Source organism: Sminthopsis crassicaudata, chromosome 2, assembly GCF_048593235.1.
Source record: "Sminthopsis crassicaudata isolate SCR6 chromosome 2, ASM4859323v1, whole genome shotgun sequence".
In the NCBI taxonomy this organism is placed as follows: Eukaryota; Metazoa; Chordata; class Mammalia; order Dasyuromorphia; family Dasyuridae; genus Sminthopsis; species Sminthopsis crassicaudata.
Genome location: NC_133618.1, coordinates 264339046 through 264353416, shown reverse-complemented (window position 1 = coordinate 264353416; position 14371 = coordinate 264339046). Strand labels below are relative to the sequence as shown.

At 38.0% G+C, this 14371-nt stretch overlaps 1 protein-coding gene across 1 annotated transcript; it reads left to right on the top strand.

The window, feature by feature from the left end:
* The first annotated feature begins 6993 nt into the window (after positions 1 to 6993).
* GJD2 (gap junction protein delta 2) lies at positions 6994 to 10287 on the top strand. Its single transcript, XM_074285111.1, has 2 exons — positions 6994 to 7728; positions 8707 to 10287. Exons 1-2 carry the CDS (start codon positions 7658 to 7660, stop codon positions 9602 to 9604), a joined length of 969 nt encoding a protein of 322 aa, XP_074141212.1. The 5' UTR covers positions 6994 to 7657; the 3' UTR covers positions 9605 to 10287.
* The last annotated feature ends 4084 nt before the right edge of the window (positions 10288 to 14371 follow it).

Here is a 14371-nt window from a genome sequence, read left to right as displayed (position 1 = left end):
ACTGTATACTCTGAAAATATACACATATGAGGTAATCAAGGGACTGAAGAAAAAGAGCATGTTAGAAAATGAGCATGTTAGAAAATCTGTGGATAAAGCTCAAAAAACACAGAAAGAGACCAAAACAAAAATCATGATACAACATAGTATAGTAAAAAAAATTGGATTTGGAATCAGAAGATTGAAGTAGTATCTATGATATAAATATCATACTACTTGTACAGTCTTGGCAATTCACTTTCCATCTTTAAACCTCAATTTTGTTTCCTGTAAAATGAAGAGGTTGAATTAGATCATGTTTAATCTATTTCCTCTCTCTAAATCTTTTGCCTCAGACTATCAAGTTGTCTGGGTAGTAAATAGATTTGAATCCACTGACACCATTATTATTTCACATAATCATATAATCTAAAGGTTGGAAGGGACTAAAGGTTCCTAATCTATCATCTCTTGCCCCACAAATATTGTAGTCCAATTTATACTAGAGAAAGAATGTTGATTTTTTTCAACCTCTGCTTAAAGATCTCCAGTGTTAAGGAAGCTATCACTTCAGAAGCAATCAATTCCACTTTGAAAAAGTTTCTAAAAAGTTCTTCCTTACATCAGGCCTAAATTTACCTTTCTGGAATATCCAACTCTTCCTCTTACTGCTGCCATCTATGGCTACAAGCAGTATTAGTTAGTAAAAGTGAGAAACAGTGGAAAAATACATTCTGAAAATATATTTTAGAGAAAGAGTCAATTCAGATCATTCTGAGAACACTTTAGTATAAAACTAAAAGCAGGAAAATAAACAGGGTAATATTAAAAATAAGATCTACCAAGAGTTGAAACAATTTTCTCAATAAGTGATTGAGCTTCTTAATTTGGAATCTAATGCCACAGCCACACAATGATGTACTGTACGAGAAAGTAGAAATCCCAAAGAAAATAAAGAATGAGAAGAGCAGACAATGTAGTCAAAAGATATATTCTAGGTGTACCTTAGTTTTGAGGGCATTGTGAGATTGATTTTCAAGCTATCTAAAAGATGAGAGGATACTAAATATTTGGGAGAAATGACAAATATCATGACTACTTAAAGTCCAATTTAGAAAAATATACCAATAATTATCATATGTCTACTTTCCCATTTCTATTAAATTTGTATGAGTACAATTGTTTATTATGTCTTGAAGAAGGTATGAAAAGTTAAAGGTAACTTTTCACAAAGGATATTTCAGAATATACTACAACTTTACCTTTACACAATTTACTGAAAGAAGCATAGGTAAATTAGCTATTACTCTGCTTGTTTGTTGATTATTAAAATTTTAAAAGTGTTTCCAATACATATTAAAATCATACAATTCCTTGAAAATAGAATAACAAAGATATTTAACAACTGTCTGATTATTATTATGAAACTCTGGTCATAGAATATCTAGCCCAAAGTCCAGTGGAAGGAGAATTCTTATAGGAAGTGAAATATATATTTTTTTAGGATTTAGAAGTAGGAGGTGAGAAGACTGACAGTCTAAATCTAAGTCTAAGTCTAATCTAAGTCTAAGATCAAATCTAGGTGAAACCAGAACCCTGAAATAATTCAAATAGGAGCTCAACTTGTAGCATGATAACAAGTATTACCACTTTAGGAAGTGGGGTCAATCAAGCTATGGAGGCATAAATCAGCAACTGCTGATTTATTGTATGTAACTTATTTGTACAAATTTGTTTACTTGCTTTCTGCCTTATTAAATTATAAACTCCCTGAGGACATAGGAACTGTTTTTTGTCTTTTGTCTTCTGCCTTCTTTGTATCCTCAATACTTAACTCAATATCTTAGTACATAATTGGTGCTTAATAAATGCTTTTTGTCTGACTGACTTACTGAAGGCCACACAAAAAAACAGCTCTTCTAGTGGGATTTGTGGGGTTACAGGTCATGAATAATGCATACAATGTTAGAGATGGTTACCATGTTGATTGGCTTTACTTAACTATTTTTTTTTAAATAAAAGAAAGTTTAATGATGATGGTGGGAGCTCTACCTGGAAATAGCTATTCTGTTAAAAATGTAACAGCTTTAAAAAAAAATAAGGCAAATAAGAACCCTTGAATTGGTGTTCTAGATTAGTCTATTCCATTTTTTGTGTGTAGAACTGGTTTTCCAAAACATAAGAAAAGAGAGAGAGAAATAAATCTTTCAAACTGATAGATAAATGAAACTATAGGGATTTGGTGTCTTTGGATGACTTTATTCCAGTGTTTCCCTTGTACTGTATATATTCTGGAGAAGTAGTATGTTGGTTTGTATTGCAAGCTCCTGAGGTCTTAAGAACAGTAAGCTTGAATGGTGATGACTGTATTTACTTGCTTGGGTCAGAAGTCACAGGACAGTCACGGCTTTAGATTAAGCATTCTCCAGCACTCACTCCAATATTCCAATGGCTCTTTGATCCCATCAATGTGAATATTCTCAACAATTACACAGATTACAAGCCATATTTTCCTGCCCATCTGTACATTCTCTATACATGGGGGATCCACTCAAAGCTCTGGAATCTTTCCTATTTTTCTTTTGACAGTAATGCCAAGGCTTCCAATGGATCTTATGGCTTACCCAGTGGTTATCCTCACTATCAAAATGTGATCAGCTTATCTTTTTTCATCATATCTTTTTGTTGATTATATACTTTTCTTCTGTAAAATTATTTTGCATAATATGTTGCAGCTAGCTCACAACTAGCATTTGCCTTTCTGTTGCTCTTTGGGTGACATTAACTTCAATTCTTTGGAGATTGTAGTGTTTGATAACTCAGAACCTTATGACATTACCAGAAGAATGTTGGAATTAAAATGATAGTTTCGGTTTCAGATAGAAGTTAGTCACTAATAACAGAACATGACAATTTTTCAAAGACCTGCTCCCTTCTTGTTCAATCCTGGACTTGGCTATTTGTCTATTTAGTCTCTGTCCAAAATAGGTATCCTAATGAACAAGCTATGAAGCTTGTGTTGTTGTAAAAAGAGTTTTGTATTTAAAGCCTTAGTTCAGATCCTCCTGTAGATTCTTATTAGCTCTGTAACTTAAAGCAAATTATTTAATTTCTTTAAATGGAGAGTTTGAACTTGATTACTGCTAAGATGCTTTTCTATTCTAAATTTATGATTCTAAGAGGGATAGGAATGATATATGGGCTATAGAACACTTAAATGAATATTCTTTGCAAAACTTTTAAATCTTTTCCAAATATGTGGTAGGATACAGATAGTTGGTTTATTTAAACACAGCAAACTTCATATCAGACAAGGGGGTCTACAAAAACAAAATCTATTGCACATATGACAAGATATGTGTTTTTTTAAGCAAGCAATGGGATGTAACCTATAGAAGACCAATCTTGGAATCAGGATGAGCTGAACTTAGGTCCTATTTCTGACATATACCTTTTTTATTACCATGGGGAAGTTACTCAATATCTCAGCCCCTGGGACAATCAGTGACACATGAGCATATCATTTATATTAATGGAGTTTCTACATTGAGAATTCCCTCATAAAATTGTAGATTGAGATAACAAAATTCTTAGGACCACATCTAAATACATGAAATATGATAACTATACACATTTATATAATTATCAATGTATTATACCTTACATTTTGACACTCTCAGTTGCATCCAGATAAAAATATTACCAATTCTTTTCCTTCAGGTTGTATTTGATTTATTTTTATTCACTTTTAAAAAATCTATTTGTGTCCATTAATTGAGATTACTTTCATCAAAATCATACTCCAAACCAGGAGAATTCAGAACACAAAGACATGGTAGGAAAAGAGGATCTTTTGGAAATCCTTCTGGAAATCTTAGTTGAAGGAGCAGAAGAATCACAAAATTTATAAAGTTGGAAGGAACCCCAGCAGCCATTTAGTCCAACTTCCACTACCACATATCCAGTAATCGTTACTGAACCTTTACTTGCAGACTTTCAATGAGGGGGAAACCAATGAGATAATCCATTCCATGTTTGGACAGCTCCAATTGTGGGGAAGTTTTTCCTGATATCAACCCTAAATTTGCTTCTATGAAATTTCTAATTATTGTTTTTTTGGCACTGCTCTCAGGGAGCAGAAAGAATAAGTATAATTCTTCTTCATGTAATGACCTTGCAAATGCATGAAGACAGCTATTATACTCCTGGCCCTTACCTTCAAGTCTTCCTTTATCCAAGGTAAATTCATTGCATTTCTCCAATAGACTCTTACATAACTCACACTCCAGACCTTCCAATATCTTGGTTGCCCTTCTGTAAGAATTTTTAAGTTTATAAATGACTTTACTAAACTATGGCATTCAGAGCTAATTGAACACAATACTTTATCTGAGTTTGACCAGGGCAGATTATAGAGGAACTATTCAGAGACACTGGGGTACAGTGAAAAGAAAAAGCCCGAATTTGAATATTAGTTCCACTATCTGTGTGACCAGTCACTTTGACTTTCTAGGACTTGATTTTCTTATTCTTGAAGATTTAGAGTTGGATAGCAGTTAGATGGCTCAGTCCTGGAATCAGGAGCACTTGAATTCTAAATCTACTTTCAAGATACTTGAATACTCACTAGCTGTGTGGCCCCAGGCAAGTCACATAGTCCTAACAGCTTCACAAAAAAAATGGGGGAAAAAGAAATTATGAGGTTGGACTTGATAACCCCTAAAATATCTCCCAATTCTAAATCAACTATGCCACAATCTCTCCATTATTGGAAATTATGCCTTTTTTTTAAAAATGTAGCTTTTTTGATTGCCATATTATACTTCTCATCAATAAAGAGCTTGCAGTCCACTAAAATCCACAGGTCTTTTTTAAAAAGATAAATTGCTATTTGGGATGCTTCCCCCATGCTGAATTTCTGAACCTCTGATTTTTTTAATTCAAGTAAAATCTTTATATTTTTCCTTGTTGAATTTCATCTAATTAGATTTAAACCTTTCTGCTAGCCTATCAAGGACATTCTGAATGTTAACTCCATTATTTTTTATATTACCAACTTTGTATTAGTTGCAAATTCAACCAACATGATGCTAACTATGCCTTTAATTAGTGATTTAAAAAGAGTATTAACTAGCACAAAACAAAACACAGATTCCAGGAACACTTTATTGGAAACCTTCTACCAAGCTGATCCAACTTTAGCAATTACTTTTTTAATGTAGCCAATTAATTAGTTTGGGATCCATTTAACTGAATAGTTATGGGACAATATATCTCAATTTTCTCACAATAGAATGGGATATTTTGTAAAATACTTTGTAAAAATCTATGGAAATTATAGCATTCTCCTGGGTCAATATTTTAGTAATCCTGTCAAAATGGAAATAAGTTTAGTTTGGCATAATCTGTTTTTGATGAAGCTCTCCTAGCTGTTTGTGATCACTATTGCCCTAAAGTGAGAATCAAAACAAATCAAATTCTTTGACAGTGCCAATTTGTCAGGCAAAGAAGAATATCATTGAAGGATATTCACTCTATCTTCATATTCATCACTTGATATTTCATTTACATCTTTCCTATTATATTTCTACTTCTTTATTTCCTTGTGTGAACTGCCATGGAACTACTCTTTTGATATTAAATGTTAAGCAGAAATAGTAGCCAACTCTGAGGACAACAGAAAAATGAAACTCCCTAGGTTCTGAAATGATTTTTCCTTTGAAGAGACATGTATAGATAAAATCATTTCCCAAACTGAATCTATGGTTCAGAATTGTCATCTCAAAAGCCTGAGATTGTCTAAATCAAGACTCTAAGTTCTAAATCAAAGTCTAAAACAATACTAAGAGTATGTTTTAACTAAAAGACTCACTGAATGCTTTCTTCTGTGTAGTTTAAGCGGTACATATATGTGACCTCTCATATAGATGGAGACAATTCTGAGATCATTATAGACACATTACATTTCTTCCTTTGGAGTAAGAACACTAAGCATTTTCTTATCTTATGCAATTGGAAAATACTCCCAAACTTGAAAACTACCAATGTCTTCTAATTTCCAGCCTTAAGCTAATAAGCATCCTGGTGTGAAAGAATTTCTAGCCACTAATTTGCTCAGGCAGACCTGGCAATCCAAAGCAAATAGAGGCTCAGAAATAAAGTTGGGCTCATTTGGGGAAGGGGATGAGTGTGTAAAAAGAGAAAGAAGAAGGTAGGAGTAATGCCAAATTTCCAATTTAGACAATGTTTGTTACTATTTCTTATCCAAAATAGGAGTGTGGTTATGAACAATCTTTCAGAAGTGGTCCTATTCCTTAGCTTTCCTCTTCACTTTAACTACCAATATAAATAAGGGGGAATCCACATACAATCGCTTCAGGGCCTATGCATTAGTACCCATTCGGATAGACAGATGCATATACTTAAGTGGACACATACTTCTTGACGTAGACATACACAGTTCACAACTATGTTCACTGTCTACAAAAACGTATTCACACCAATATCTCCAATCTCCACAGGCCCACGGAGTCCCTTAATTCCAGTCCTTACAGACACTGATTACCTGTATTTTCACTAGAGCTTTTAAATCAGCCCCATCTAGACGTCTTTCGAAGGGAAATCCCATCTGTGAGCCCACCGTGAATGCAATAGATGAGAGAAAAATGGGGCTGAACACTAGGATGCCTGAGAAGAAAAAGACACAATTGCCCTCATCCCTTCAGTCGTGGTCCCAAGCTCCTCACCTCCCATTCCCATCTTCTCCCAGGCTACGGGCGGAGTCTGGCGGGCTGGTGAGCTCCCGTTGCTACCTGGGCTCTGGGCTGGCGGGGAGGGAATACTTTGAACCGCTTTGCAGGTAGGAAACTGGAGCTGTCTTGTTAGGGAAGCTGCGATCGTTACCGCCCCTCCTCCAATTGGGAGACCCGGGACTCACACTCATTCCTCCTCTTTCCCTCCCTCTTTCTCTCTTTCTACGACTAGTCCCCTGCCCCTCCGGCTTGAACTAGCAGCTACAGCACGCCGGCGCTCACTCCCCTCCACCAACCTGGAGTGACGCAGGCAGAGACTACTTAAGGGAGGATTAGAGGCGGCAAGACACGGATTCCCAGTCTGCCCCGCTCTGTGCACCCAGGGTCGCGATCCCGGCCCGGCCTCGGAAGCGGGAAGTAAGGCAGCAACCAACACTCTTTGAGGCTGCAAAGACAAGAGGCGGGTTGCCCTGGGACAGAGACAAGGCAGGGATCTTGGCTTTCCCCCACCCTCGCCCCCAACCCACCCGACTTGGAAACAGGAACGAGAAATCTGTTTCCAGCCAGCAGCAGCCTAGTGACCAGTACATTCTTCCAGCCGTCCCCATCCCCTGCCTGGACAGAAGCCACACAGGGAATCTTCCCTAGGCTGGACAGCAACTGACCGGTTGGTGCCCTAGTCCCTGGACAGCACCAGCTGCTACCTCACGTCTCTGGACTCGCTTGGATTTCCCCCCTCTCTTTAAGTGGAAAAAAAAAAGAAAAAAGTGGGGGGAGGGAGGGAGAAGAGTAGTGGATTAGGTTTATTTTGCTTTTATTTTTGGTCTTTAGCCCCCTGTTTTCGGGTGGTGACTGGGGAGGGGGCCAGGAGAAGGGACGTGCCCAGCGCTGCCCAGTCTTTGTCTGCTGCCTCCGAATGCACAGCGATGGGGGAATGGACCATCTTAGAGAGGCTGCTGGAAGCCGCCGTACAGCAACATTCCACTATGATTGGGAGGTAAGGGCGCCAAGCCGCGCTGGAGCAGAGCCTGACAGCTTCCATACCTTCCCATGGCCCCTTTCCCCACCGACTTGAGTCCTCTTTCACGCTCCCTTTCCCTCCCCCATCTTTCCCTCCCCCTGCCTGACCCCTGGGTTCTGGATATGGTGGGACCATCCCAAGCCCAGAGCTGCTCCCCTCTCTTTCAGCTATTTCCTTCTCTCCTCAGGATCTTTCCGAAAGTTGATCCCTTGCTGGGAGGCCCCTTCCGTGGGGTACTCTTTCCCCATCGGAACCGGAACTCTGGGCACGGTTGTTGGGTCCCCTAGTGCTCCGAGTCAGAGCTGATCTCCCTTCTGTTTCCTAAATAGAAGCTGGAAGGGAGTATGGTGTTTGGAGAGAGAAGGGCAAAGAGGGAGATGGAGGCATCCTTTGAGGCTGAAGCTTCTTTCCTCGATTTATTCAAGAAAGCTTATGGTGTGAGAAACACACATATATACCAGGATTATTTTTGTGTGTTTATACATAAAAATATAGTATTTTAAATATAACGTTAGGGACAATATTTACATAGAGGAGAATAAACATTTATAGAATTCATTCACACACTATGCACATCCCTAGTTTGCATTTTATGTAGTTGTGTGTATATGCCGTATACATAATGGATATATATGTTGTGCAGAGATGCATTATGTATAGAAGTATAGATATGTCTTGCATATACAGGTCTTCAATATATCCATATAGCGAAGCATACCTGGGACCTCTTAAACGAAGGTGTCCAAATCCCAGATGATCAGAAAGCTGAAAGCATCATTGCTCTCAGATTCTTAGTTCAGGACCACTGAATGTTGGACAGCTCCCCAGCCAAAGCACAGGGAAACACCATGGATGGGATGGGAGGAGCAGGGGATCCCTAAGCCAGCAGCAGGCCACTGAGTGACTCTCAGCCCATGACATTCTTTCTTTCTCCCTCCCGCCTTCCCTGCCTAGGATCCTGCTGACAGTGGTGGTGATCTTCCGGATCCTTATTGTGGCCATAGTGGGTGAGACAGTGTACGATGATGAACAGACCATGTTTGTGTGCAATACCCTGCAGCCAGGCTGCAACCAAGCCTGCTATGACCGAGCTTTCCCCATCTCTCATATCCGCTACTGGGTCTTCCAGATCATCATGGTGTGTACCCCTAGCCTCTGCTTCATCACCTATTCAGTGCACCAGTCTGCCAAACAGAGAGAACGCCGTTACTCTACTGTCTTCCTTGCCTTGGACAGGGATCCTCCTGAGTCGATTGGGGGTCCTGGAGGAGCTGGGGGTGGGGGCAGTGGTGGGGGCAAGCGGGAAGACAATAAGAAGCTGCAAAATGCCATTGTAAATGGAGTACTGCAGAATACAGAAAACACTAGCAAGGAGAATGAGCCAGACTGTCTAGAGGTTAAGGAGTTGGCCCCACACCCATCAGGGCTGCGCACAGCAGCCCGTTCCAAGCTCCGTCGGCAAGAGGGCATCTCCCGTTTCTACATTATTCAGGTGGTTTTCCGGAATGCCCTAGAAATTGGGTTCCTCGTAGGCCAATACTTCCTTTATGGCTTCAGTGTCCCTGGACTGTATGAGTGTGACCGCTATCCCTGTATAAAGGAAGTAGAGTGCTATGTTTCCCGCCCCACAGAAAAGACAGTCTTCCTCGTTTTCATGTTTGCTGTGAGTGGTATCTGTGTTGTCCTCAATCTGGCTGAACTCAATCACCTGGGCTGGCGCAAAATTAAGCTGGCTGTGCGTGGTGCACAGGCCAAGAGGAAGTCAGTCTATGAGATCCGCAACAAGGACCTGCCTCGGGTCAGTGTTCCCAATTTTGGCAGGACTCAGTCAAGTGACTCTGCCTATGTGTGAAAGGATAGAATGGAGGGAGGAGAGGACTTGGAGAGATAACAAGTAGCTTCACTCTCTCCATCCAATGGTGGAATATGGTTGGTTCTAAAGAAACTTTTAGACAATGACTTCAAGAAGGGGAAAAGAAAAAAGAAGCCCAATCCAGCAGAAACATGGGCAAATATTACACCATTGACCCTACAGAGTCAACTGGGTAAAGAAAAGGCTTCTTGTTGAAATGGGTCCTCTTTATCCCATAAGTTGGTATGATCTGACTAGTAATGGATACCAAAGCTTACTAGTTAGGACCACATTGAGCTTTGGTTGGATCCAGGACACTGGAGAATGGTGGGAGTCAAATACTTCCTTGTTACAAAAAATTGTGATCGACCTCCTCATTTTATCCCCTCTTCCTGGAAAACAGGACAGGCATCTCTGAAGTGCTCCTCTTCTTCTCCACCAGCAAGCCCCTCCCCAACACCCTGGGACAGCTTGCCAGCTTTTTCTATATCTGACATTACAGCATACCTACTATGGCTTTCTTACCAGTCAAACAGAGGGAATTGTTTGGGGTGCAGTGTTGGGACTGGCTATTGAAGAGGTTTGCATTTGAACCCCAACTGAATGGTCCCTCCTTATCATGAAAACCTGTAGAATGTCTCAGATTTCCAATTTTCTAACTCAAACTGCACTGGTGCTGTTTATTAGGGGTAAGGGGTGGGTGGGAAGGGTATATTGTCATATGCAAATACAAAAATATTTATAGGAGGATTGTTGCACTGTTTGGAAATGAATCATGAGCCCCAGGACATTTCTGCTGCCTAGCTCATGAATTTTTGAGTGTCCTTTTTTTTTTTTTTTAATTTTGGAAGTCTTTCAGAGCCACAGAGTTTGTAACTTGGTGTATCTCACTTGCTATTTTCTAATGTAGTTCTCTTGCACAGCACTACAGTGCTTGATTTTTGCCATGTTTTGGATTTGCCTGTGTGCTCACACCAGAGACCTTAATCATCCCATATGAATTCTGGATTCATTAACTTTTGTCAATTCTTTAAACACACACACATACACACACACACTCACACAAACACACACACACACACACACATGCATGAACATATGCATGTACCCTAGTACTGGCCTAACTAACCTGGAACTAAATACTATCCAGCTAACTTATATATTTACTGATGCTTATTTGAGACATATACCAAAGGCTCAAAAGTCATTTCTTTGGGACTGTGAATAAATGTTACTTTCTCTCTGCTCTTATTAATTTAAGTGCCATATAATAACCTTGACTATTTCACTATGTGTTTAATTAAAGAGGTGGCCAGGGGTACCATTTGAAATATGTTTTTATGACACCCTTTGTTTTCTTTACCTTATGACCCTTGATTTAGATATGACAATGGTGTAACATACAACAGTCATCCATCTCAAATAAAGGATTTGCCTTTTTTTGTAAAAAGTAGGACTTTCTGAGCTTTCTTTTTTCCTTTGCTGGGCCTCCTTTATTTATAGAAACCATGAAAATATTATATTTAGCAGAGAACTGGGAGGAGAGGATAACTTAATTAACTTTATTTGATGATGACTACAAATCCCAAACAATCACTCAAACATGAATCATATTTCAGAGACCAGTGTATTTTGGGACATTGGGGGTGGAAGTTAGTAGTGGGGTATTTTAATTGTGAGTGATCTCATGTTTAACCTCTCATTTTGGTTTTCTATCTGTATGCTCTCCGCGTGTCTGATAAAACTTCTCTCAATGTATGTGCTAGTAACATATCATGAGTTAGCCAGCAGAAGCTAGTTTGAGTTGAATGATCTGTTTCAACCATTTTATTCCTATTATAACAGACCTTTTGAATAGACCAATCAGAACCCCTCTTTTCTTTCAGACCCCACATTCTGGGCCCCAACTTTATTATTTCCTAGAAGACAAAGAAAACTCTATTTGCCTTTTAATCCATTACTTTATGTTAAAATATTTCAAAAAGGAATATTTCTTTGTTGTCTGAAAATATCCCATATTTTAGAGTTTTCCATGTTCTTAGAGTGATAGAATGCTTTACTAATGTGTGATATCAGGCTCAGTGAGCTTGACAGGATAGTGAAAAAAAACTAAATTCAAAGTTAAAAACCTAGGTTTGAATCTTAGCTCTGTGATCCATGGGCCAAGTCACAAGTTCTCTGGACCTGTTTCTACATATATAAAATAGATATAACATTATTACCCAACTCCCAGGACTCTTGTGAATATCAAATCAAATGATGTATGCAAAGGTTTTTTGTAATTATAAAGTGCTAAAAATTTGCAAGCTATTATTATTATTTGCTTAAAATTTGGTTTGGTCACATTCATTGCGAAGCTCCTAATGGAATTTCTTAGATGGTTGTTCTACCAATACATCAGAATCTTATGTCATCCTTAATTCATGCAGCATGATATTTTTAGAAATAAAAACATGGATGGCCTAACTTTAGGCATTCATCTTTAATATAAATATGCTTCCCAAGAATATTATTCCTTGGAGAAAGCAATTCTCTATTTTTCTTTTTGGAAACCAAAAAGTAAAAAGATGTTTGAAAACACCTCTGAGAACTGGAGAGAGTGTTGCTTGATAGCACCAAGCATATGGTTTGGTGTAAAAGAAACGGGAGTGTAGCAAACAAGGGCTGTTGTATTTATTCTCTGATGTCATATGTAATAATTATCATATCTTCTGGGAAAATTGAATTTCACACTAGTTTTAGATATCTAATTTTGTTAGGTAGGCACTTCCAAATGTCCATACATTGATTTTGGCCTTGTACCATTATCTTAGCACCTGCAAACATGTCACAATCTGTGAAACATTAGTCATTGTCTCTTTTGTTTTATTATTAATAAGGAAAACTTACTGGGAGGACAAAGGAAGATGTCATCAATGGGGCTCTTTAGGATGGAGTGAGTTGGGGAAGTATTTTCATATGAGTTCTTAAGTGTGAAGTTATTTTTTCCATTGATCCACAAACCTTTTTTAAAAATGGGGCCTTATTGATATTTTTCTGACCATCCTCTTAAAAATTTCTTTCCATGTTCCACTTGATTGAATTTGTATAATTCAATTCACTAGGATAAATATCTGTTAAGTAACTGCTATATACACAACACTGTCCTGGGTACTGGGACTACAAAGGCAAAATGAAAACTATTTCTGCTTTTGAGGAATTTACCCTCTACTAGAAAAATATAATACATAACCAGGAAAATAATAGATTCCTAGCAACCAAGAGAATAATGAAAAACTCCCTGAAGAAGGATTCGAAAATGTAGAGATGAGGAGTGATTGAATTCTAGGCATGGGGAACAGCATGAGCAAAGATATAGATGGAGGTAGAGATGTAATGCCAAGTTTGGAGAGCAGCACACAGACCTGTTTGGCTGGCATATAGTGTGTAATATATAATATAGAGAAGATGGTGTGAACTCTTTGGGAAGGTAGATTGTCCATGACACTCAGAAATGACATTGCTCTCATTACTTGTAAAGATCCAAGGTCAAGAATAGGCTGAAAGAATTTGAATTATTAGGCCCCAAGATAGGAAAGCAGAAAGGGTTACTTGATTATATTCTTTAAACTTATAATTTAATATTTCAAAAGACATCAGTTTGAGGACTCTCTTTCTCCACTGTTATAGAGGTAAACTCTCTTTATACTGTGGTAGTTTTCATAATTTGACAGGGTGGCAGCAGGGGATAGGGAATAGTCACTTGATGACTCTTTCCAAACTTAGCTGGGCATGTCCTTAGACAATAACATACAATCATTCACTGGTTCCATTTGAATCTTTTCTAACTTTTTTAGGATTTGCCAGAGTTTATGGTTCATCAGCATAGATTGAGAACACAAACCCAGGGTTATTTCCACACCCTGAGGAATTACCAAAGTAGGATTATTGTAGAGAGTTAGATTTTTGAAGTATTAAATAGTAATAATAGCAAGTAGCATTTATATAGTGCTTTATTTTCGCAAAGTGCTTTACATTATGCTACCTTATCTAATCCACAACAATCTGGTGAGGTGCTTATTATTATTATCTATATCCTAGTTGTATGATCCTAAACAAGTCACTACCCACCTCAGTTTCCTCAACTGTAAATGGGGATCATAATAACAGCTACCTCCAAGGGTTGTTATGAGGATGAAATGAGATAAGACTTATAAAGTATTTAGCTCAGTGCCTGGCACATAGCAGATGCTTTATAGATACTTATACTCTTCCTTTTTGAAAAAAATTATTTATTTTGTTCTAAATTTAAGAAATAAAACAAGCATTTCCATAACAAAAGCAGAACAGAAAAAAGATGGTTATATATGAAATTGCAAATCTAGTATGTTCAATTAGTTATTATTTTAAAATATATAATAAAGTTATAATGTAACTTTCTTTTTTCCCCTTTTTTTCTTACCTCCTCTTGCCCTAGAGATAGCCATCATTAGACACATATACACAAATATGTATACATATATATAAAATTATTTTATGCATACTTTTATTTATCATTTCCTTCTCTGTGTACAGATAATGTCTTCTTTCATATATCCTTTGTAGCTAATTTGGATATTTATAATAGTCAAAATGATTTATTCATTCAAAGATGCATTTAAAACAATACTACTTTTAGTATATACACATTCTCTTGGTTTTGCTGATTTTGCAAAGAAGGTGAGGTGGAGCGGTTAGGTGACTTGCCCAGAGTCACATGGCTAGTGAGGCTCTGAGTTGGGATTCAAA

Bases quoted from the DNA above. Each gene is read 5' to 3' on its own strand.
- GJD2 (XM_074285111.1), top strand. From the start codon at position 7,658: ATGGGGGAATGGACCATCTTAGAGAGGCTGCTGGAAGCCGCCGTACAG. The intron at 7,729-8,706 runs GTAAGGGCGCCA...TTCCCTGCCTAG, and splicing joins CATTCCACTATGATTGGGAG to GATCCTGCTGACAGTGGTGG.